Source organism: Pelobates fuscus, chromosome 3, assembly GCF_036172605.1.
Source record: "Pelobates fuscus isolate aPelFus1 chromosome 3, aPelFus1.pri, whole genome shotgun sequence".
Lineage (NCBI taxonomy): Eukaryota > Metazoa > Chordata > Amphibia > Anura > Pelobatidae > Pelobates > Pelobates fuscus.
Window position 1 is genome coordinate 120,268,949 of NC_086319.1, and position 27,582 is coordinate 120,296,530.

Sequence of the window (27,582 nt, forward strand, 5' to 3'; positions counted from 1 at the left end):
ACTTTTTTTGGGGTATCCTTGAACAGCATTATATTAGCAAAATGACTTTGTCCCACCATTTTCTTGCTAGGTATGCTTTGCATATTTCAAATTAATACTTTCAATGACAGTGCTTTTTTTATTCCAAGTACTTAGTAGTGAAGTATGTATGCTGCAATGTTTACTCTAAATGTATATTTGTAAAAATATTTTGTCAGATTAATGTTTTGTTGTGCTTTATCAACACTTCATCTTAACAACTACCATGTATAGATAAGTTTTTATATAATATAATATAGATAAATATTACATTACTATATGACCTAATTACTTGCAAATCATCCCAAGTACTTGGTTGTATGCCAGAATTTGTGCTTTTTAGTGGATATATCCACTTAAATCTGTTATTAGTTACAGCTAAATAGCATGTCTTGCTTGTATAAAAATTATGAATCTTTTGCCATTAGGTTTTGTTTACATTACACTTATGCCTAAATAACTCTAAACTCTTGAGTGGTATATAAATGCATATCATAATATGCCACTATCATTGCTTATTTATTTTGCGTTATAACTTCTTAAGGAGGAAATAAAGCAGGTATGATACACTGTATGGAGAGCTTTGACTACTTATAACCATAAAATGTTGATAAACTAAGTAATATTGATACAACCAACAATATAAAGTGTAGAAAAGACTAGGCTTCAAGGCTGTCATAAAGACTGTCAACTTAGTACCATCTTTATGTATGCTTAAGAGGGAGTTTGCATAAAATGGGGAGCATGATGAGAATGCATTTGACAGGCTGATGGAGGAGGGTGAAGTAAACCAGAGTAATTGTTTGGTGGATGTGGGATGTCGAAATTTAATGGAAGCGTGATCATGTGAGTGTCAGTACTTTAGGTGGACCTGCAGTGTGTCAAAAAAGCTATAATTGCCAAGGGCATGACACAGTATAAAAGCTAACAAGGTCTCTAATGTTCAAGTATTAACAAACTGACAAACATAATCATAAATTGTCCCACAATCAAATGAAGGCCGTTTATCTCCATAGGGGGAACTAATTTGGTGCATACTTAGAGCGGTTCTTCCACACAAATAGCCCACATAGTCCAGCATGTGATCAATTAAGAGGAAAAATGCATAATTTTCAGGCAACCAGCATGTTATATAAGTGTTGTGTTTGCAACATACAGGGTATCCATAGTCACATGCTACCTAAAGATTAGAGCATTATAAATCATTGTGCTCTTTTGAATGGCCATATTAACTAATGAAAACTTTCTAAGTGAGCTGATGCTGAACATTGCAAAATGTTAACCATAAATACTCAATCTCAAAATTTGTGGCAACTGTTCAGCTAATTAGATAGACTTTGTAGTTGGTATGACTTACAGATATTCGTGATTGTTTCACCTGTATTCAAGTAAATAACTGAAAAAGTTAAGCAAGAATTGGGAGACTTGAATATTGTTGTACTAATCAAACTAGACCAAAATCTGCTCTACCATTAGAATGGACATTCCACCAAGTACCTTTGCGGATAGTAACTGTCCAAATCAGCTATTAAGTATTTTTGTTCTAAGTATGTGAGGTAAAGAAGTAAAAGCAAAGGCACAAAAGTCTTATTAGGTAGCTTATACAATAATAGTATAACTCTTATTTTGCACTTTTTGATTAACTGTTACTGAGAACTCCCTACATTGCTTATAATCAAATCTTATTGGCTGTCTCATCCTGATTCCTGAACAAATAGCATATGGGAACATAGAAGGTGGGAGTGATTACCCACTTTTTCAAAGAAGATCACACTTTATGGCCATAAAACACTAAATCAAGGGTACCATGTGGAAAGCAAAAAACGAACAAGCAAATAAATATATACGTTTGAATTGTTTGCAGAAAAAAATATATATTTAAAATGTTACCATTGAGAGTTGTAATGCCGGAATAAAATAGATTGCCACCAAAATAACACCATTAAAAAGAACATCCAAATTTGTGATGGGGCTTATGGTTGCGGTAGCATGTTAGGATGGCAAAGCATTTGATAGCAGTAGGGTAAATTAAAAATTTAGTTGGAGGCTTAGGACTAGGGATCGGTAGTACATGTATTCAAATATGACTGTTACCAATCATAATAACAATTATCTCAGTGTTTCATAGTGATGGATAAATAGACTAACATTTGTTTTTTTATAGAAATATGCTGTACATATGCTGCTTAGTATTGATTTGCATTACTTGATGTAAGGTAGGGTGCTTGATACAACTCAAAATCATAGTAGAATTGGCAACATTAATAAGGTAAAACTGCAATTAGGTAACTGCATGCCTGTATGTTATTAATTTGTTATATGTCTGAGTGCAGATAATCTCACCTTCCATCTCCAGTGCAATGTAATTTGTGTAATGAAAATATCTTGCAGATCTGGAGATTACACTGATGGCCTGTCAAATTACATACAATATAATTAATATCTGGCAAAGAGTATCATCACCTGTTACTAGAAGTGGCATATGTGTCTAATTGGGTGTTTAATTGCATTGGGGGTTTGAAACTAACTATTTTCTTTTGAGTCAGTCTATCTATCTATCTATCATTATTATTATTATTATTATTAATATTTATAAAGCGCCAACAAGTTCCGTAGCGCTGTACAATGGATGGACTAACAGACATGTATTTGTAACCAGAAAAGTTGGACACACAGGAACAGAGGGATTGAGGGCCCTGCTCAATGAGCTTACATGCTTGATGGAGTGGGATATAGTGACACAAAAGGTAAGGGTAGGGTAGAAAAGTATGTTGCTAGGATAGTATTCACTGAGGGCTAGGTGTTGTTTTGATGATAGTTACAGTAGAGGAACCAGGGTGCAGGAAGGAAAAGCTGTTCACAGTTTAATTGATATGCTTTCCTAAAGAAGTAAGTTTTCAAAGAATTTTTGAAGGAGTAAAGACTGGGTGAAAGTCTAAGAGAGAGGGGAAGGGCATTCCATAGGAATGGTGCAGCCCAAGAGAAGTCTTTAAGGTGAGCATCAGAGGTAGGAGTATGAACAGAGGTTAAACGTAGGTCTCCGGCAGAGCATAGAGGCCTAGATGGGACATATTTGTGTATTAGTGAGGATAAAAAGGTTGGAGCAGCATTGTGTAGAGATTTGTAAGCACTTATCAGGATCTTAAATTGAGTCCTGTATCTTACAGGAAGCCTATCTATCTATCTATCTATCTATCTATCTATCTATGTATCTATCTATCTATCTATCTATCTTTAGTAGCTGCATTTTTCTATCTCAGTTACTTTTTCATCTCATCTACGTTTTGCTAAAATTTGAAATCCCCCTTGTCAATTCTCTATATTTTACAGTTTGGTGAAGAATCCAATTGATGGGGGATTTTTATTAAAGTGTCTTAAAATATATTGTCATTTTGATCATATTTATTAAAGTGTTCTAAAAGTGATCTAAAGTGATTGTATTCATAGCAAATTCGGTCAGCTTACTCAGAAATATAAATTTCAGAAGACTGGCAGTGGAACATTTATAATGGAGAAAAAAAGAAAAGTAAAACCACATTTTTTTTGTTGAAAAAAAGTGTCAGAAAGATTGACAAATTCATTTTGTCAACAAAAAAAAAAATGGCACAAATGCAAAAAATTATGGTTAATGTGCAAAACAAAAAACACACAAAAAAATAATCACACAGATGTAATACATTGTGCCACATTTTTGTTGACTATTATACTCAGGAACATTTTGATAAATCCTCTACCTGTCCTCCCCTCCCACAATATGTCTAATATAACTGATATGTCTAAAATAGTCGTGTCTACTTTCCCAAACCCTACTTTTTGCATGAATGTTGTAATCTGGTACACTTTGTTGTTTAATGAGTAACTTTACCATACCTGTAATAACCTTGATGTATACTTTATTTATTTGCACAGTTTTTGGTTAATGTTAAGTGTAGAATCGGGTTATTTTGTACTATGTATTTTATAACATGCAATTTGAGTAATCAGTTACCGTCAGACTGTGGATGAATTTAAAACACATTATTCATTTTTTTTGTATTTATCCATCATTCATATTTACTTTGATTTTTTTTTCAGGGAAGGAAAGTCCAAATTCAAAATGCTGTTATTCTGAGAGCAGTGGAGTCACAAAATTAGGAAACCATACAAACAGTCGCTACCCAAAAACTCCCTGTCATCTGGATCTCTACTCTGAAGGTAAAACAAGATTATGTTTTCATCAATGAGAATCTTTATATTTGACATTCTAAAATTCTCATTTTATATTGCACCATATCTTGAAGTGTAACCAACAGACAGGGCTAAGGCCTCAAGCCTGCTCAGAATTTTTCAGAGATTTTTTCATTTACATATGAAAAAGCTGGTACTGTGGGTGCCTCTCTGTGGGTTGTCTTATGTAATGCAAACAATTCGAGCCAGACCAGGTTTTTTTTTTTGATGGAGTTAAAGGATGTAAAAGCCCAAACTGACTGAGGTTTTGTGTTGGCAGTATCCATCCATTTTATTTCCAGTACAGAAACGTGAGCTGAATGTAAAATTCTAGTCAACCAGCAATCAGTTCATAAGTCTAAATATGTCTCTGGATTAGTAAATGTATTTTACGTGTTGCTGTCATTGGCATCTAATGTTTTGCTGTAGCGTTCTTACACATTTACACCTTTTCCTGTTTTTTCAGCAATATTAAAATATAACTCATGATATCATGAGTCATTTATTATTAACTCAATAAAGATGTTAGTATCTAAATAGAGCAATAGCAACCTTTAAATTATTTAACCCCTTAATAGGTTACCACAAATGTGTTTTAATACAGATAATAGTCTCATTAAAGACGGTGTTTTTTTTTACCATTTAGTATGTGTAGATAGTCAAGAATTCAAAGTGAAATTAAACTTCACATTTTAGGACAAAATAGTTCAATTGGAAAAGCATTTAGCAGCTCTGTTGTCCTAAAATTAAGTTCATTTTGAATTCTTGACAATTCTAACTTTAGTGAATAAGTCCCTGTGCAGCATAATTTACCTTGTTGGCTGGCTATTTAGTCTCTTAATTGATAATTAAACTTTATATATATTTTTTAGATTAAATATTTTCTCTGAGACTATTTACTCTAAACCATAGCAAAAGCAAAATGATCCCTCGTACTGTTTTTTTTTTTTTTTTATTCTGCTATATTTATTTTATGGAATGTAATGATACCAGGGAAGATTTTAAATGTATTACTGATTAAATACAGGTAAAAAAAAAATAAAAAAAAAAAAAATTATACTTAACACACCAACTGACGTACCCTTAAAGGGACACAATTGTAACTATGTTAGCTCATCAATGTGGTTATAGTGGTTAAAGTTCCCTAATTTCCCTTATTTCATCCTCATGTGCAGTGTTACACCATTGAATGGTTTACAGCATGATATGAGTCCCCAGCAGCCAGCAGTCTCTCTATGTTGCTTGAGCTAATGAGGAAGCATTTGCTGAAGTACCAATGGATGGTGTTGATTTACTGGCAGTGTCACCTGACAACTCTTGCCTAGCAAAGCTTTGAGTGCAATCTCTGCCTTAGCCATACTTCCAGTGGGGCCAGGTTGCGGGCAGCCAGGGACTTTCACTTTCAGTTACATAGTTACATAGTTACTTAGCTGAAAAGAGACTTGTGTCCATCAAGTTCAGCCTTCCTCACATTTGTTTTTTGCTGTTTATCCAAAAGAAGGCAAAAATGCCAGTTTAACCCCTTAAGGACACATGACATGTGTGACATGTCATGATTCCCTTTTATTCCAGAAGTTTGGTCCTTAAGGGGTTAAAGGACTTCCAATTTTGAAACAAGCTAGGAAAAAAAATCGTTCTTGACCCCAGAATGGCAGTCAGATTATCCTTGGATCAAGCAGTTATTACCCTACATTGAAAGATTATATCCTTGAACATTCTGTTTTTGCAAGTATGCATCTAGTAGCTGTTTGAACATCTGTATGGACTCTGATAAAACCACTTCTTCAGGCAGAGAATTCCACATCCTTATTGTTCTTACAGTAAGAAAACCTTTCCTTTGCCTTAGACAAAATCTTCTTTCTTCCAGTCTAAACGCATGATCTCGTGTCCTATGTAAAGTCCGGTTTGTGAATATATTTCCACTCAATGGTTTGTATTGGCCCCAAATACATTTGTATAATGTTATCATATCCCCTATTTGTTAACCTTTCTTCATAGCTGATATGTTCCATTCCTTTTATTAATTTTGTAGCCCGCCTCTGCACTTTTTCTAGTGCCATAATATCCATATTCAATATGTGGTCTTACCAGTGATTTATAAAGAGGCAAAATTATATTTTCATCTCGTGAATGAATGCCCTTTTTCATGCATGTTAATACCTTACTGGCCTTTGCCACTGCTGATTTACATTGCACATTGTTGCATAGTTTGTTGTCTATAACAAGCATTTGAAATTTCAGTTTACCACTGAGTGGAGGGATCTTGTCAGAGGACTCCAGGCACTATAACCATATCAGTGAGATGGAATAGTTATGGTATCTGAATGCATACTGAATGTCTGATATTGATGAAGAGTGAAGTATAAGAGGCAAAATAAAAACTATAGAAACACTCAAAGAGGTTGTTAGTAGAATTATATCCAATAAAGGGAGACTGTGAGAAAAAACCTTTGAGACTCCACTGTCTTTGGTTTATACATAACATCAATAATGTAGTATTGTTTACTGAAGATGTATTTCAATAGCATGACCATATTTCTTTAATGTTTTAGGATAAATTTACAATAATCAACCTGAAAACAAAAAAAGAGCATATAGAAAAATAAATACTCTGTCAGCGAAAAAGAGCACTTTATTGGCCTCTGTTAAAAGCATTACAGGGATTCTATAGTGTAAGGAATACAAATCTGTATTCCTTACACTATAGTTCTATCTGACTCTCCCCTCCCTTGTGCCCCCTCCCGGCACTCCAAGGGTTAAAACACTCTTGCAACATTTTCCTGATTCCAGGCCGATTTCCATCAGCACTGGGTTGGTGCTCCGCCTCCTCTGCCACGCATGTGCATTAGGCTCTTGCCGCCCTCGCGCATTAGGCCCTCCCCATAGGAATGCATTGTGTAAAAGCTTTCCTATATGGATTTAACCTACGCTGGATGTCCTCATGCAGAGCGTGAGGACGTCCAGCATCAGTTAGGTGACAAAAAGTCTGATTGACAGCCAATAGAGGCAGTCTTAGTAATCATTGCAGTTTCTCAAAAACTGCAATAATTTACATTGCAGAACTAAGAGGGATTGGGACACTGAGCACAGATTACTTCAATAAGCTGTCCCTTGAAAAGGGTTATTCAATGAAGTGAGAATTAAAAGTGAATTTGACATTTACCGTAATCAAAATAACAGCATAGCTGACTTACAGAATTTTTCCAGTTCAGCAATGTTGATCTTGAACTCGAAGTTCACTTTGAAGTCTCATTTTAATGAATAACCCATAAAAACCATTTAATATTTCCTCCCTCAATTCTCTAATTTGCCATATAATATAAATGATTCATTTGATGTGTCCTGTGTCACAACCGCCTACAAATGTATGTAAAAATAAACATTTTGCACCTGTATAAAACTCCACGTGGACATATATGGGTATGTGATGATCATCATTTACCCATAAAACCATGTCATGTTGCTGATCTGTGAGTATATAGAAAGAACAAAAAATATTATTGCACAGTTTTCAATAAATCGCATTGAGAGTTCACCTCAATGTGTTATTTGTGTGCATAATGCATTTAAATAGTTGCCTATATAAAGTAAGTGTGGGGAATACAGTATTAACTCAAGTGTATCATATTTTCCAGTAACAATTATGGGCAGAGTCCATAAAACATTTGTCATGAGCGGCAACTACTTTTTGAAAGGGTTAATAATAGCAGCCACCTCATCTAACATGGTTGTCAACTTAAAAAAAATATGGTTTTGAATGATGATTAGTTTTCTTTTATTTTCTCTGTTCTCCATCTTCAGTCTTATAGTTTATGAACAACATCCTTCAATATAGACAGGATCCAGTTGGCTATATGCATGGTAATGCATTTGAGCTGAAATGTTGACATGTTAAATCTAAGAAAAATTGTATACAATTACATGCGCATGACTGGGGACAGGTTGACAAATATCATATATTTTTTGCCTTTTTTTCTTCTGTTGCAAGTTAATGCATTTTTATGGTAGCATACATTATATTATGTTATTTTTCAACCACTTTAACTCCCCGTGAATATACAGTATGTTTTGGCATCTGATTGGCTAAAGCTGCCTCTACACTCATTTCCACTTGACTAGTTCATTCGTATTGTTTTTTATAAATTTCATTTGAAATCACTATGCATTATGTCAAAATATGTTTTCTCAGCCTACATACATGTCACTTGGAAAGGATTCTTCACAAATAATTTTTCAGTACTTTTCACCTGAAGAAGCAAGGGAAGTTAAGGGATGCTCTAAGCACTATAACTACTACAATAAATAGAATGGTGAGGTGCTAATATAGTGCTGGAAACTGCACCCAATAGTGTGGTGTATCATAAATAATAGTCAGTCAAGGTATACCTTAAAGGGTTCACTATGCAGAAGTCTTTGTGTGTGAATAATGCCTCTTTAAAAAGTAAACAAACAGATACACATCATAGTACAGACTGTATAGAAAGTAATTATATATAGTGCTGTGCCAAGAAAACACTGACAATTTATTTTTATTTTTTATATATTTTATTTTTTCAAAAGTTTTTTCCGTTTTTACGATTATCAAAAATACATACATTACCGCAATGAGCGATACAATTATACAAATGAATGTGTTTCCATTAGAACAAATGTCTAAAAATGCATTAATACAATCAATGCAGATATAACTTTAAATACATAGACATAAAAACTGTGTATTGCATAGCTAGAATAAACCGCAGTAGGATAATAGTATCTGCACTCACAATTTATTGAGCTACAAACTTTGCTCAAGTATGTTTGCCTTAGGGTCCGTTAAGGCGACCCTTTCCCTTCTTTAGGAACGTTTTTCTAGTATTTCTGTCCTGTGTGGTAACTAAAGAAGAGACAAATATGGTGCAAATATGGTGCAATATTGTCATTCATCCAATAAAAAAAATACTTTATTGTAACATTAAAAACAATTGTTTTTAACTATATATATAAAAAAAAGCCCACATATTCAGCAATAGTCCATAAAGAGTCGTATGCTCAGTGTTCCCAGGGCGCATTTCGCCAACGGCTTCCTCAGCTAAGTGAAAAATCTCTGTAATTCTTGCTTGGACCCTTCCTGCTATATATACCCCTTTAATAGGTGAATAATTATTTATGATACACCACACTATTGGGTGCAGTTTCCAGCACTATATTAGCGCTTCACCATTGTATTTATTGGAGTGTGATACAAAAAAATTAAATCACAGTGATATAGCAGCTTAAAAGACGTATTTATACTATTAAGATGTATTACGAATAACAAATTACTATTAAACATTAGCGCTAGTACAATATCTTTTACACTATAACTACTATGACTAGTTGTAGTGGTAAGGATTTTTAGAACATATAGCCCTTGGGCAAATTTGACATGTGCCGAGGGCTCTATTTTCTAAATATTGGATTGGTCTGGTTAACAATGTCCTTTTCTATAACACAGGCACCAAAACGGTGGCATTAACTGAGTGCCAAACACGTATCTCCTATTCTATAGCAGTTATGATGTTGAAAGTCTGAGGGCCACATCCCCCAAATAAGAGTCAAACCATTTTTGGAAATTTTGACACTTAACCTGAGTCCTCCAAGCACCTCCAGCACCTCCAGCCTAGTCATCTCTTATATTGCTACTGAGGCAAATTTAACTTACAAACTACCACTGAAACAGTTAATGGAGAGCAGTCATGAGAATTTTAATATTATGTTTATCTATCCCCAGTATTTAAAAAATACACATGAGTAAAAAAAATTAGGTGTTTATATAGTAATTGTATACACACACACATATATATAAATAACCCTATATGTAGAATTCCCTCCTTTAGATTTACTCATTTATTTGGAGTGAGAATCTCCATCGTGGACGCAATCAATCATTATTAAAGAAGTGCCCTGATGCACAACCCCATTATAAGAAGTCAAACCATATTTATACGAGTTGACTTTTTACTTTGATCTGCCGGGGCAGCTTACTGAAGCCACTACTTCCTGTGGAGGCAATAAGCCCTCTATCTGAGTTAAGCTGAGAGCATTTAAAACCTTACCTAAAACAGTGACCAAGGCCCGCAATGCTTTTTTGGAATTCTAGAAAACAACACCAATGTTGGTGATTACATGTAGTCATACGTGCTTCTTAGCAATTTTTTTGAGAAACTGGCATTATAACACAAATGTAATGAGATTAGTGTGTATTTCTTATTACAGAGTATGAAACTACCCCTTTAATATTCTGATTGTAAAATGATGCCAGTAATTAACATTTCCATTTAATAAAAATAATAGAATTGTTTGCATACACTTATTCCAGAATTATAAATTTTCAGTTAATTTATTTATTTTTCCCAGTGTCCCATGCTAATTTGTTTGCTAATAGAGCAAACTACAGTATTTGACTATGGTCTTCCACTTTTAAGATAGATAACATCACAATGAGGGCTTTGTATTGACTCCCAGAGTTAATTAGTATAAAAGGCCATTCTTATGTCTTTAAATATAACTATAGTGAAGTGTCAATTTAAATGAGACATTTGTCTCTTTAAACTTAAACAGCTTCAAAAATGAAGCTTCTAACCTTTTTAAATTACAATCTGAGGACCAGAGAATGAATCAATTCATTTTGTTGAACAGCCATTTAAGAATCCTATTTTAGTTTCCTCAAAGGCATCCACTTGCTCTTTGTCCAACTCCAAATCGAAAACAGTTTGACAAACTGCCCTATGGCTTAGCAGCTATTTGTATAGATATCCTACGTCGGTGCTTGAGTAAAAAAAGAGCAAACACACTTTGCCTTCACAGAGGGGGTTAATGTTATAACAAAAACAGTAACTAAAAATATAAATGTATACATTTCACACACACTATTGAAGAAGATATATCCTTTATAATATTATATTACAGAAAAACAAACATCACTAGGTAGAATATACACAATAGGCTGTGTCGGAGTCGGTAGCCCCGAATGGAACTCCTTTTCATTGTTAGCCCAGTAATACTAAGCTATACATCAAACCTTCAATTGCATAAGAATTGCAAATATGTGACAGTTGCCAGAGTAATGATCCATGTTTGGAGATATACTATGTAGGGGTATTGCCATGGGTGCAGGGTTTTAATGTAACTTCCTGTGATGTAACTTCCTGTGAGGTCACACCACACCAGACGGTGCATTTGGTAGGGTACAATTAACGCTGATGAATTATTCGTGGATTTTGTGCACACCAGAAATGAAGGGAAAAAAATGAATCTGCCATTTTGAAAATAATATTCCACTATTTTTACTCATAGTTCCTTCATGAAATTACCCAGGATGAATCTCCAAAGACACAGTTATAATATATACCTGCATCAAAAATATGTAACTACTAACAAATGCGTTATTTACCTGTCAAATCCTAGTCTGAATTTTATCCCATCCTGTATTTCCAATAGGCACCCATCAATTGGCTACTGAGCTGGCATCCACATTGTGTGTATTTGCATTTGCACATGACAAAACCTACGTGGACAGCCATTCTGATATTGGAATTAGCTATTTAAGCCAAAACAATTAAATGCACTATGAATTCTCACATGAGTGAATAACCCTGATGTTGTGGGCATCAGCTATGACACATAAGGGCTTTAATTTTTATTTTTTTCTCCTAAATGAAAATAATGCTGTTCATTTTTGACTCATTTGTTTATATTGATTTTCTACATACTCACAGCAGGTCTGTAGGTGTTATTATACTTTAAGAACACATCCATCTTTGAAAATCTCTCATTATACAAAGCAAAAAAAAAAAAAAAGCAAAAAATACACAGTCTAAAAGCATTACCTAATCACCATTAAGATGCATTTTGCAACCATAAGTTTGTTGAACTTCTGCATAAACCTTGCTTATTTTTGCAGAAACATATAAAGAAATCAGCTAAATGTTCAGAGGAAAATCAGGCATAGTACAATACAGCTAAAACTCCAGATGGTGTTAATGGTACACTTGCAAATGTTTAATTTAATTTCAAATTTATACTAATGATGCTGCTTCCAAGTGGTTACACGTTAAATCAGATGTCTAATAATACTACAGTTAGAAAGGACATATTGTGTAACAGTCATTTTAATAGCATATTCTTTTATCTAATTATAAAGCTTTCTACAAATATGTATATTATAGAAGTTAACTGTATTGATTGGTTTTGTATAACCACATTTAAAAGAAATCCATGGTTTTCCTGGATAAAACAAAAATTACGATGAATCTTATCCTGTGAAATTACTTTTATTTACAATTTGGTAAGATGAACCTTAACTCATAGTTTATTATATATGTTCAATATAAAGCTTTAAATGATAGCTAAGCCCTGAATATATCATATCTAAGGTAGTAATATGTTCTAGAATATATACACTGATACACTGTAGCTAAGCAAAACAAATATTACAGAATATGTATTTATCTATTTATTTTGAATATATTGTATTGATTATCGATTATAATGTAGTGCAGATAGCTGTTCATAACCATTTGCGGACAAGGCACACTATGTTGAGAGAAAATGTTCAAGTACTTGATTATTTTTAATATCGTTTTACTTTCATCAGCAGCTTGTAAATGTTATATTTACTCAAAGCCTTATTAGAATGATACACATATTTCTAGATAAATTGACTTATTAATTTTAATTAATTGCCAGATGGGCATCTCAGTCTTAATAGTGACACTTAAAAACATTATAAGGACTGCATTTAAGCTATTACAGCTCTAAAGGCAGTATGTTTGTGGCTTGAGGCACACTAAGGTGTCACTAGATGAAATCCAGTTTAAGATTATGCATACATTCATAAGGTGTCAATGCATGGCTTGTAAATAAGGCAAAACGGTGCTAAGGAGCGCTTGCTACTGCTTAATAAGAAGTTTATTACATATTAACAAAATGCCTTTCTAAAAAGTGAAGTTTAACCTGATCTTCAGAATGCAAGTTAGAAGGTATTAGGTAAGATAGGAAAAGGTATACATACACAAACACGTTTATAATGAGTGCTCTACTGTAATTTTGGGACAGCAGTGTAACATGCACTTAATGTAGATAGGGTGCTTGGTTTGAAAAATATGCTTTGTTACCCTCAACAAGACCATATGTATTTAAACAACATCAGAACCAAAAGCACACAGAAAGTTGCAAAACGATAGACTTTATTTGGTATGAACAAACACACAAATAGTTCATTCATAGTATAGACATAGTATAATTAAAAAGTGCATAACATACCACGCACTATCACCAAAGGTAAGTATATTTAAAGAGCAAACATAAATCCCAAGTAAGTGTATTACCATATTTACTGACCTAGGGCTGGTGACACGTTGCGGCTGTTGTTTTTCTTTTTGCAACTTTTGGTGTGCTTTTGGTTCTTATATTGTTAGGATAGTAAAGGTAGACAAGGACAAAAGGCCATGCTCCAAGACCATAAAAAAGTTAATGAAAGACTTCCATGGCTACTGTCAGGATACCAGAATTATCCGAACTTGATTAGCAATCTAGATTAGAGGAAATTAGACTACTAGCTTAGATTAGAGGAATTAGACTACTAGCCTAGGATAATTCCGAAAAAGTCAAGCTTCAAAACTGTACTTTTGGGCTAATAAGAATCACAAAAAGGACATCTGAGAAGCAAATAAGTAACCTCTATATATCAGTAATGTCAACTCCAGTATGCAATTATGTGTGAGTACATATGCATTATTGTAGATACAAATGGTGCAAATGGTCCTTGGTAACACTGCACAAGGATGCAAGATGGCTCAGGTTGCTGTCCAAAGATACAGGCAAACAGCAGCAAACAGTATTCACATCAGTGTCACTGATAACACTGGGAAAGAGAAGATCTAGAGGAAACACTTTCAATGGACATAAGGGGACCTCGTAATGAGATATGGTATATCTCTTTATACTTTTAAATACCAATTCTAGTTTATGACATTACTCAGTTGGTCCTTATTATCTCTTTCCAAGATGGGATATTCTTACATAGCACCAGGAACACTTTCCTGCTGATACTAAATAAGGCAGCATCCATGTTATAATAACATTTTGAAGGACACATTTGTGATGATGGTGTAAACCTTTATTGGTCCTTGAGTGGGTTAGATAGTAATAATGAAAGATTCTAAGTGGTCTTGTGAGAAACAAAACCTAAGTGTTGATATAGACGCACTAAAAATAGATTTTCTAAAAAAAGAAAATATATTAAATATCACCTCAACCTAAATGTATATATTTTAGCAAAATAATACTCTATTTTGAAGATCAAAATGTATTGAGGTGTCTATTGCTTGATAAAATCTAGATAGATGACTTCCCATTTTATAGAGAAATAATATAAGTATATTACTTCCCATTGTATATAGAAGTAATTAGGTTTTTGTGGACAATATAGATTTTTGCCTGTGGCTATAGGCATATTCAGTAATTCCATCATTTTCCATCATTAGATAGGATGAATGCACCCTGAACCTTTCACCATTGTGTTGAATACCACGTTCGGTCCAGTATAATTTCAGAAAAGTTTAATACACCCCAGTACAATTTCTCTGAATCACTAGGTCAAACTAATGCAGTAACGATTGATCTTGATACCTTAGAAGACTGTGAACTACAATTCCCATGATGCACAGGCAGTCATTGCTGCATAATTAGATCCACCTAAAGGCTGATTCAGAATCATGTGTAATGTATTTTATAAATATTTTCAGCATCAGAGTTAGATATAAGTGGGCCGAAGTGTGAATGGTATTTTATAATCAAAATAATGAAAAATAAAATAACAAAAAGTAAATATAAGACATTTGTTGTTGTGAAAAATAAGCTATACTTATTCATATATACCAATCCCAACATGCTTCTTGCCGCTGCTATGGTGTCTTTCTTTCTTGCAAGTCAGGAAAGCCACAGTGTTTCTCATTACTGACAATTGGTGACAGGTTATTTTATTGTACACTGATGGTTTTCTGACAGATATGGATGACATACTTGGAGTTTCCTGGAAAATATTATTTAATCATGAATGGTGGAGAGTTAAAACATTCTTCCAAATTTCAGAATGATGGCAGATATACTAAACTTGACAGGTGCACGTGGGTTTACATTGCGTTGACTAGGACTGACTCAAGAATTTTTGTATTCTGTATTTCCTTTAGAGAACAATCACATCAATTCTAGTTTTAAGTTCCTTTTAATGCTGTTTTGCCCAAAAAATGTTAGAAATAATATAACAAGGGAATCTTAGTGAATATGTAAATATTGGCAAGAATTATGTCATGGCAAAGCTGGCATTGTCCTAATTCGTAGTGCTGTCTGGTTTATCCTTACATTGGCAAGCCCAATGTATAAATATTAAAGGGGAACTACCAATTCCCTGCAAAGTACACCTTCAAGTAAAACACAGAAATCCCCTCTACTGTGTGCTAAACTTTATCATGTGATGCTCTTATTCTTTTTAAATTTATATTGAAGATTGAACAAACTACATCAACATCGAGTTTGGACCGTGCACATTGCATATGAGTAGGAAAATGGATGCATTATTTCACCCCTTCTATTATCTGTTAGCTTGCTTAAGGTGCGAAGGATGGAGCTTATAATAGTGATTTACAGGATCAAAGATGGAGGTGGCCTGTTGTAGTTGGAACAATTGTGGATTTTTACATTTGCACAAAAGTATCTATATATATATGTGTGTGTTAAATATAGCGATAAGTATACAAAATATAAAAAAAAATTCCAGGAAGTCAGAGTTGCCCTTTAAGTTAATTTATTGACCAAGGTGAAATTGCTCCAAAAACCACAACAATGACCAAAGGAAATTATTTGGCAAACATAATATTCATTGAGTATATATTTTAATCTGTACATTTACTGATTATTTATTGAGCACAGTGTATGGTATATATTTAATGTATACCTGCCTAGAGCTGTTGTTTAAGTAATAAAGCAACATAAGGTCATACATTTAATTTATAATTTATATAGATAAAAATAATTGTTGGTTAAAATATGCAGTTATTTGCAAAACATTTTTTTGCTAATTCATTGTTTGCTCTTGGTAGCCAATGCAATATTTTATAGTGTAATTTGTCACTGACAACATTTTCCAATATTGAAAGCTTTTAGACAGAAAGACATTTTCATCAGCATACATTTTTTCATGCTTTTTGAACCGATAATAAATATATTTTGTTATCTTACACTTTGAAAGATGTTCATATGCTTTTTAATGAACCTGTTAATGGGTATTCCATGCGTTAATAATTAATGCTCATCAGAATCTTTTAAAAAAAAAATCAGCTTTCTTTTTTCTTAAACAGCTTTCTTTTCATTTCACTAGAGCAGTTTTTCATGGTATTTTAAATAATCTCAATGTGATGTATACATTGTTTGTTCATTGGGTTAAATGTGTCATGCGTGTTACCTATAGCTTAGAACATTGTTTTTACCATATGAATGATATGAATTTGTAATGTGAAACCTTGAATTTAATTTCACAGTTTTTGTTGAGCATATAAGACGAACATAAAAAATAAATTCAAAGTTTTAATTTTAGATTCTAAACATCCATTGTATGAAACCTTATTGCCCTGGGTTTAAAATTAATAAGTGATTATGTGCTGCAGATCCCAAAATCATCATCTTGGGTATTTACTAAAAGTAACTCTGCTAAAACTCTTCTAAAAGTGGCAAATTGACTTGTCAGGAACCCTTCTAACAGTATGGATCAACAAGACGTGGGTGTAAACATGGGACAGGATAATGTTTTGTTTCAATTGTTACTGTTACTCATTGGTGCAGCCATATTTTTGGGATCCTCACATGTCAGGTTTTTTTTTTATAAGGTCTCACTTAGATCTTGGGTCTTGGGAAACACCAGTCAGCTCAAGGGCTATGCCTGCCAAATGGTACATAATCATCCCAGAATGATACACCCACATTAAGGCTATGTGCATTACCAGTTATACAAATAGCAACACTGATATGCCCCCGAACATTACATTGCTGCCAAAAGAAAAAAAAGCATGATAAAGTCGGCAACTATGTGATTATAGGAACACAATACAATTCAAGAGGTAATTATGTAGTGCAACCAAAACATGAACATCATGCAGTTCTAGACAAACACATCATTAAATATATACACATACACCAAGTAGTGAGGTAATCCCAACATTGTACTTTGGTATTGCTTATTGCATTCCGCTTATATACATAACTCTACTTTTACTAAGATAGTAGAGAATAAAGTGATACATAGTACATGGAAACACACTTGATGCGGCTTCATAGGCAATTATTTACATTATACTATAACTCACCAGACAAAAGTTGTGAATAATGCATGGATTTGTACTTAGGAACATTGTGGGGAGCATAACGTGGAGTGTAACATATCACAGAAGTTTAAGCTTAAATAGAGCGTATATTAACTATGTATTTTTGCTATTAATGGGTGAATTCTAATACTCAGGTTTTATTTGAAGAGGCATGAGCATCACACCACCCATTATTCCTAAACTGTCTTTGCATCGTACGTACCATTTGCTGTGTTCCATGCCATTTTAACATTTAAAATGGTAATGTGTACAAAATGGATATAATTTTATACCCATTATAAGGTTTACAATTTTTTGGCATAATTTATCTCCGATCTTGGTACACCAAGCCTTTATCTAGCCACCGCAGATAAGTAAAATATTGTTCTTTTTTATTAAAAAAGAAAGGGAAGAAAATTCAGATATAACAGCTAGAAAGAAAGAAGACTTAATTAGATAGTTGAGTAGTGGTTCCTATCTGTTTCATGGCAATTACTATGCAGGAGACCTTTGTTAACACGAATAATGTGATATCCACATAGAACCAAAGAATATTGTTCTCAACACCTGTGAGAAAGAAGTTTGAAAGTGAAAGAAAGTATGTCTCTTCTCCACAGTCACAATACATAGAGGATACAGGACATTGGTTTTAACATGCTACTAAAAGAGCCATTTGCAATAACATGAAGCAAAGGAAATTGAAATTAGCTTCTTTCCTAGTATTTGAAAAACTTTCCATTAAAACAACATAAAATGCAACAGCAAACATGCAAATCAAGCTCAAATGGAAAAAACAGAGCATCATTTAAAATTTAATCTCCTCATTCATGATAGAAATCTACTACTGCCCTCATAATTAGAATTAAAGATGCTAAACTAATGACTCTATACCAAGCTTCAGCTCGGAGACAAAGTCATCTGATGCACATTTCCGTTTTATCTCTCGCGTTTGTTTTCCAAATAAAATAAAATTAAAATAAAATCAAGTTTAGGAGTAATTAACAACAACCTGTTATAGCTCAGATCTTCACATTAATTCCCTCTATATTTTCGAGTTACAACACTAATGGCAAACAGCAATAAACCAAAAATCTTAGTTAACCTTCTGAGGGTCTGAAAAGGGCATATAAGTATTCCTATACAAAATTTAGTGACCGATTTACTTAAATCCATTATTAGTATATCTAGGAGCACACAACATTGCACAGATAAATACCTAATTCATGCCTGCAAAGAGTTGGAGGCACACCACTTCCCCTAGTAAAGTAGAGACTACGATATACATGGAATCCCAATTGAACACCAAATGCATAAATAAAAATAATCTTTATTACATTAAAATAAAACATAGCAGTAAGGGTCAATATACACCCCTCATTTACAAAATGCTTAAAGATAGGCAATGCAAATATACATATATATCTTTAAAAAAGTCACTTAAGGGCATACTTTAATCACCAAAAGAACTACAGCTTAATGTAGTTGTTCTGGTGAGTATAGTCAGTCCCTCCAGGCTTTTTGCAGTAAATACTGTCTTTTCAGAGAAAAGTCAGTGTTTACATTTCAGCCTAGGGACATATCCAGTGGTCACTCCTTAGATGACTACCAGAGGTGCTTCCTGGTGCAATGCTCCACTCTGTGATGCTGATTGGCCAGGTTGGCGTTTGGCTCTTCCCCCAGCCTGTCTCCTTGGCAATCTCAGCCAATCCAATGTTTTCCTATAGGAAAACATTTTGACTGGCTGAGTTTATCACTTCTGATGATATCAGCCAAGGAGGCATATCTGGGGCAGATCCACCAGCTTTAGACTGGAATAAAGGTATGATTTTACTATATTTAAGGGGCCAGAGGGGCTAGATTATGTTTTAACACTATAGGGTTAGGAATACATATTTATGTTCCTGACACTATAGTGTTCCTTTAATATATAGTACTCAGTGGCATAAGCATACAGTCAATGCACCTATCAGTGCAAAACCAGCATAAACAGTAAGAAAATAACAAAATAAAAAATCAGCATCGAGTACTACCTTCTCATATTGATAGACAGGAGAAGGATACTTAATTTTACCCAACGTTTTGGCTACATTACACTTGGGATTCCTTGCATATTGTAATTTCACTCCATGTATTTTTAAGACTATTGGCACTTGTATTGAAGAGATTTAAAAATCTCTTTAACAATTACTCAAAAGTTAGAACTTTCTGCCTGAGTGTATCGTTCAGTAAAGGTCCATCTGCTACTCCAACAATGACCAAGGTCAGGTCAATTAGTCCTCTTGTATTATGCTGGCTTTATATCTGTTTCGACCCTCATTAGTAATATATATCTATATTCTAATAACAATTTAATATTAAGTTTAAGTTAATAATAATTAGTTAAGGTAATAATAATTAGTGTAAGGTATGAAGGTTTATAGAAAATTTAAATGGAACATTTAAGCTAACCATAATTTTCTTTTAATTTGGTTGTTCTGTTGAGTATAGCAGTTTTTTATTTTGCTGTAAGCACTATCTTTTCAGAGAAAAGGCAGAGTTTACATTGCTCCCTAGGGACACCTCCAGTGGCAACTGGAGGTGCTTCCTGGGTCAGTGCTTTACAGTGTGAAAGCATTTGATTGGCTGAGAATGTAAATTCTGATGGTCTAGGTGGCACACCGCGGCGGGGCCAGCACCGGCACACCCACACAGTGCTGGAATAAAGGTAAGTAAACTCATCTTTTACATTAGAGACAGGGGGCTGAGGGCTACAAAGTTATATTTCAGCTATAGTGACAGGAATACATGTTTGTATTCCTGTCAATATAGTGTTCCTTTAAATCTTAACCCTTATCATCCTGTATACATTTCAGTCATTTACCTCTAGGCCCACTGTGAATACATCATAAGATCTTTATACAAAGGTATACAAAAAGTAAAATAAGAATAAATACGTATACGCAACTGACAGTTGTTTTTGCTGAAAATCTAGAAATATATAACTTGTTTTTTTAAGACAGTTTGCCCTCCAGAATGAAGAAAAAAAATAGTTATTTGTTACCTATTGTACATAAATGGTTCAATTTACAATGTTTTTTAAAAGAAAAAAAAAAAACATTTCATTTTATAGGAACTTGAGCCTGAAGCTAAGTTTCCTTCATTCTTAAATATAGGGAAATGATCTTATGAGTTTACCTGTCTCTCAGGGGTGAATTTGCCCTAGTTGTGTTTTCTTGTACTGGAGTGTCCCATTCCATTGTTTTATAAGACAAACTATTATGGAAAACTATTAGGTCAATGGAATGTTAGAGTGAAAAGCTAAGAAAAAAAGTATCTGTTAACTTGAAATACTGAAACTCACCATAAATCCAATTTGTGGTATACAGTAGTTGCTCTAGGATACCGAAAGCTGTTAAGACAGAATGAGCTATATTACCAAAACAAAATGGAATGGGAACATGACTCTATAGGATTAAAGTGGCAAGGTCATTTTCTGATAAATAGTCTAGTTTATATGAAGACAAAATGTAATGTTTTACAAGTAAGTGAGATTTTTTTTCATGTTATCAGGAAGTCAGTGGATATTTTAGTTCTGATGATGAATTATGACATCCCAAGCCATTTCCTCTACTATTAATAGAAGTGGATACCCTAGGTGTTCATTTCAAGAGAGCCCTAGAGAAATACTGCTTCTGGCACAGTCTTTATAATTGACAGGAGTTTTGGAGTAATAAACTTTTAATTGATGAATTGTGGGTCAAAAGCTGTCCTTTTAATTAAGATAGGTTAGCTCTGTCAGTACCAACAAATTTTAATATGTCAATTATTTTCTCTTTACTGGAATTGAGATCTTCTTGCTCTCTATAGTGATATTTTACCATTATTATAATTTTGCTTGAAAAGGTTACTATATTAATTTCTGCTTCCAGACGGACAGACAGACACATACCTGTAAATTATCAATGTCTTTATTGCTCAGATTATGCAAATAAGAAACTGTTAAAGCAGTGCTACAGCAATAACGTTTACATGTATTCAGCTTGATTATATAATCCTCAGAATCTTCTTAGAAATATAGACATATAGACTTATTACTGTTGTTACTAGTAGTAGTGTTAACCCTTTCGCTATCAAGCCATTCTTATTTTTAAACATTTATTTGACACATGAAGTGTATACTTAGCAGTCTAATAAGAGGCTGGACTACCATGCATACTGACAGAAATGCCCACTGATTTAGGACAGACCACTTATAGAGCTGTCTGTAGTGATCTTACTGAGGTTTCTTAGCAATGTACAAGCACGCATATTCAAGTGCTTGTGTTGTTCTGGTGATGGATACTTTCCTTGTTTCCTCCGACCTTTTATGGCGGAACAGAACCCTGGTTTCAATACAGTCCTACTAAACTCAGGACACTTGGGAGGTATACCTTACAAACAATCTTGTTTATATGTTCTGTACTGATTAATTTTAAGTCCCATCGCTTGGTTGTAAGAATGCATGGATATAAGTTTGATATAAACCTGCTTAATGTATGGCAGGAGCAAAATATTTTAAGATCCCTTGCAGTCATCTAGCAACAATATGCTTTGCTAGAAATGTGTTACTTTTACTCTGATGTTGCAACAGTAAATTTGGTTTGAAATACAAAATGAAAGTATTTTGGTAGTATAGAGATCAATAGTAAACACCTCAAACGTTCACTATTGTGATCTGACCAGAGGGTCCCTCATTCAGATCTTTACATTCTGTAAAAGGGAATTAATAATTGCTGTAGCACCAAAAATGTCTTCACCAGACTTTGATCCGATGATCTTTAAATAGTTATGTATGCATATTGGTTCAGAGTCATTGCTTTCTCATTCCACCATAAATTATCTTCTGTACAATATGTACTTGTAGCATTTTGCTTACTGCATACTGGAATCTGTTATGCCAGAGATGCCCATTTTCCTGGCTATAGTAGTTATGGTGCTATGAGTGACTTGCACTGTCCCATTCTCATTTCTCAAACTGTTTTAGAATGGTTTGACAACTTACCTGATTTCCACCAGGCAGTCACCACTGCATACCCTGCTTTCCGTATTCTCCTCTAGGAGAATATGGTTACTTCAGCTGAGCAAAGAAGGGTCCTCATTGGCTGAATGTACTTATCAGAGCCAGTCAGCATGGTCATGGATTGACTGGGCATCAGTTTATATTAAAGCAGTTCTGCCACTCTTCAATATTTCATAAAGATATAATCTAAATGAAATACTGATCCACAATTTAAAAATGTCATAAGACAAAGCAGGGATTAGATTGTCTTATGGACAAACCTGAGGTTGCCAGAAGGCAGAGGTTCACGTCAGTTTTTGTCAAATCTCAGCAGCTGTTAATGTGATGGCTCAGGTTTGATCTTGTTCATCGCAAGATGTCCTCTATGGAAGCTGCTAGAGTCTGATGGGATCCTTCATAGATCATGCAATGTGCAAGATTAAGTACAACACTGATGCTTCTCTTAGCAGATGAAGTGCTAGAAGATGGTGACAGCTGCTAGTGAAAGCTTCAGGTAAGTAAAACCTTTGTTTGAGTGCACCCCAAGGTCTCCAGACCATAGCCCTTTGGGGATCTTTGTAAGTATGCAAAAAAAAAACTGAAGTGACAAATCTCCTTTAATGTAAAGGTAAAATGGTGTTTATTGTCTTTTCTGCATAAGTATATTTTCAACATGCAAACAAATTGGTTTGATTTGTTTACATGTACAGATTAGATGAAAGTTGTTGGGGATAGACATTTGACATTAACATGTCTGCATATGATTGAACTACAAAATTCCAAAATGAGAATCTAAGACAAACACGTTCATTTTGGTCTTTAGTCACTTTGACATTTCTGAAAATGTGCACGGAATCACTTCTGATGAGAGCATTACTGGTTTGAGCACCTTGTAACCTTATCCAATTAAACTGCCCTCACCATGGTTTCCTGGAAGAACATCCAGAAAACACATGAACAAAACAACAAACAAAATCTTTAATTTATTTACTAAACTAGGAACTGTAGAGAACTGACAAGGGAACTGCAAGCTTTTGGCCAAAATATCGAAGCTGGATAAATAGCAGTATTGGAGCTTGTTATTTTTGTCAAAAATTTCCACAAGCTGAATAGTGTTTTGTACGAAATCTGCAGCTATTTTATAATATTTTTTATAGCATTATACTTTATTTATAAAGCTCCAACTGATTCTGCAGCAATATAGATGGGTACAATTGATACAAATTAAATGGCAAAGGTACGATAGATAATACAAAATCTGACAAACAAATACAGGAGGAGCTGAGGGCCCTATTCCTGTCGAAATGTGCAATGTAACTATTTGTTGTTGAAGAGCATCAGATGAGATTTTAGCCTAAGGACCCGATAAACCAATTGACCGCAAGATTCTGGACATGTGCACATGTAGAACCTGACAGAGATATTGCCCAGTAACCAGGTTTGAAGTCACCATTTTAATCAAATGCTTTCAAAGAAATGTTAACCAGCTATGATTCAGACGTGTCAGATTTAATACAGGCATCAGGCATGTAGTTGGCATTGTGATGACAGCAGAAGTTCTCCCACTACTCGGAACCTCCTTGCTAGGACTGCCAAATATGAGATATATATATATATATATATATATATATAATTTTTTTAAATGTCTTATTAAATTATTTCCTGATTGATGAGAGATATGATGTGTGTGCCAATAAAATTTTGCAGTTAGAAACCAATTTAGAGGGGACATAACATAATATCCAAATAGAAAAAAAATATGAACTCATTAGCAAATTCTGGCACACATTAGTCACTAATACATATTTGTCTCAAATACAATGAAATTAAGGCTCATCTTTTCCTCCTGTTTTATTTATTTTAAATCAGATGAAGTATCACTTGCCAGAAGGATTATTTTTCCTTGTGAGTTGAATTAAAATTGAAATGAGATGATCTTCTGATAGCGGAGCATGTATTTGGTTTTGACCTGTACTGAATAATCTCTAAACATCCTTGACAGCTTGGAGTCTTATTAGAAAAGTACTTCATAGGATTTTATTTTCTGTTTGAATTATGTTCAGACTATGAGTTAAAGAGGAACTATCACGGTTCAACATTTTGTTTCTTATTTTGTTGTGTGTGTTTTTGTTCATCCCAATAAACTTTACGGCATTATTTCCATAGAAAACAGGGATATATGGTAAATGTTAGTAAGACTTGACCTTAAATATATAAAACATAAAGTCAAACCTGGGAAGGGCATCATTATTTATTATTATTTTTACAATCTTTATTCAAGGTTATAAGATGGTCCAAAAAAAAAAAGAAAAGAAGAAAAACACAATAGAAAGTATTAAAATTCCATGATAAAGTGGAAATATTTTTTTTTAGAATCATCCTTCACACTCTCCCTCATTACATGAACACTTTGCTGAAATACCACAATATGAAATTAACATTTTGAACAAGTCACCCTTCTTGTAGCCATCCAGCATGCGTCGGCAGATAGCTGTTAATCTTTGTCTAATTTTCATCTCTTTGTTTTTTTCTTTCACATTTTCCCTGTTTCTTCCCCTTTTGCTTTTTTATTTCTCCCCTTCAGATGGCACCATTAAATTTGTGACCGATTTTAAATATTGGACACATACATCCGTACAAACATAGATACACAAACATTCAAACGTGCATTCAGTAACAAACACTTACATATATTTATTGAATGATCAATACTGTTCTACTTTCAGCCTGAGAAATTCATTTTCCACTACATTAGCAGAAAACTGAATGGGGACCCTGGAAATATTTATTATAGCAACTTGGATACAGGTATATATGAATTTGAGGATGAGAATGGATTGAACCTCAATCAGCCATACATAGAATCCCCTAGCTTCTTAAGGGTGAATCTGCCATGGCTTCTCCCCCTTTGATCTGCTACTGACCTTCGGTGATGTAGGATTAGTTTATAATAATCCTATCTTCTTTATACAAATCAAACTCTTACACTCTTATAATCTTATTGTCTCTCCATAATGGAACAATTGTAGAAAAACAAATAAAAAATGAAGAATGAGCCAAAAAAATTCAAACAAACCAAAAAACATTTTAGGAATTGAAATTGCAACCCCGTGAATCTAATGTGTTCATAATTAGCAGAAAAATAATTCACATTTTTTTTACAAGTTCCCTACCTCTAGGCTAAATTCTGTGTAGTAAATTTGAATAAGATTGTAAGACTTTCGAATTATTACACACTGCGTGTCCACTTCAGATGCCCAAGTGAAGATCAAATTAGGCATACTGAGAATGCTTGACTTGCTTTAAAGTTTCACAAACAACCTAAATTCTACACATGCCAACTGCTCTCAAGGACCTTTACAGACAGCCTTCATTTGTTATCATTCAGAATAACTAGTAGAAGAAGAGGAGCAGAAATTATAGCGCTGCAATACTATATGGTATATGCATACGTAAGATAATAGCAATGTGCAAGTTACCTTCTTCTAGTGTGAAATAATGCCCGTAGTTCTTTCTTTTAACACTGGCAATATATATTTTTTTGTTATGACAGCAATTCTCTAAGTGTCCCTACGGAGGAGCCACCACTGAAATACTATGTGTCCTTATATCCCCAAAGTAAAGCAGCACTGAAAAATAAGTATTTCATAATGATAGAATCTTTATGAAATACTCATTATGACAGTGTTGGAATATCACTAGGTACTACATTGTCTCTGTATATTTCCTCTGCTTGACTGTTCTTGACACAAGGTGGAGCCTATTGGCTGTGTCTATGGAGGATCCCACGGTCTTGCGGGATTCCCCATAGATCTCAATACTGTACTCTCACACATGCAGAGAAGAGGAACAGTGACGCCAAGATGGCAGTGCCTGAGAGGGACAGGTTCACGTAAGTCATTTCACCTTTACCTGCCTCCCTCGGCCACCGGACATCATCAGTGATGTTACCATCTGGCAACATTGCAAATTCAGCAAAGTCCCAAGATGGTGACAGTGCCACTTAAGGGATACAATGTTTGTTTATTCTTGTTTTTTTCCCTTTCATTTTGTACACACAAAATAATTTAATGCAGTAGCTAAGTGTAAATGTGTTTGACACTTATACAGCCTCTTACACATAATCGTGAAATTTCTGGCATTCTTCAGTTGCACCGTTGAGCCCCTTTTTATTGGGAGGCTTCCAAAATCCAATGAAGAAATAAGCTAAACTATAAAAGAAAATAATTACAAAACATTTGAGAAAACCAATTACAATTTCCAGGCTACTTAAGACCTCCAGCATTTATTTGTAAGTACCACTTTAAGTGTACGTTAATGAATAGAATGCATTCATTCAAAAAGGTGATTTATAAACTCTGTTATTTTGTTCAGTTTTGGTACACATCAAACTCTAATCTTATTAAGGTTTTACGATAATATACTTTTAGGTTCACAGTCTGTAGTTACTATAAAAAGCTATTAGTTATAGTCAAACAAATGTAATTAACATTGCCAGCAATAGGTAATGAATGCAGCTGATATGCTATTGTAAAAGTAATTTAGAGAAGCAGAAAAACTTATTAACAAAAGTTGTAAACATCTCTCAGAGTCTGATAACAGAAAAAAAAGGTAAACTTAAATCATTCTCTAATTTTTTTTTCTCTGCATGTTTGAAGGTACATTAATATCTCCTTAATATGTTTCTTTGGCCATCCAGTCACAATGAGCAGCATCTAGCTAGCGTAGAAAGCTGATTTTCGCTAATGAGAGTAAATTATTGACTTTAACCTTCTTTTGACCCCCATGTTTCGACATTTCAAATATAAATGAAATACAGAGACTGGGTGCAAATGAATAATTATTGGGACCTGACTTACATTAAAATGCATTTTCCCCATTAGCTTTGCCTTCTTGAGATGACTAACTAGGCTTTGGTCGACAGTACTAGATGATAATGCAATGCAGTGTATGAAATTGCAA

General features: G+C 34.0%; 1 protein-coding gene across 2 annotated transcripts in view; it reads left to right on the plus strand.

Annotated features, from left to right (window-relative positions):
• Positions 1–27,582, plus strand: part of TENM2 (teneurin transmembrane protein 2) — a 2,177,747-nt gene that overhangs the window by 1,380,507 nt on the left and 769,658 nt on the right. For both annotated transcript variants that reach the window (XM_063447436.1, XM_063447438.1), the window contains one exon: positions 4,093–4,212. In XM_063447436.1, coding sequence (XP_063303506.1) covers positions 4,093–4,212 — 120 coding nt within the window. The remainder of the gene's footprint in view (positions 1–4,092; positions 4,213–27,582) is intronic.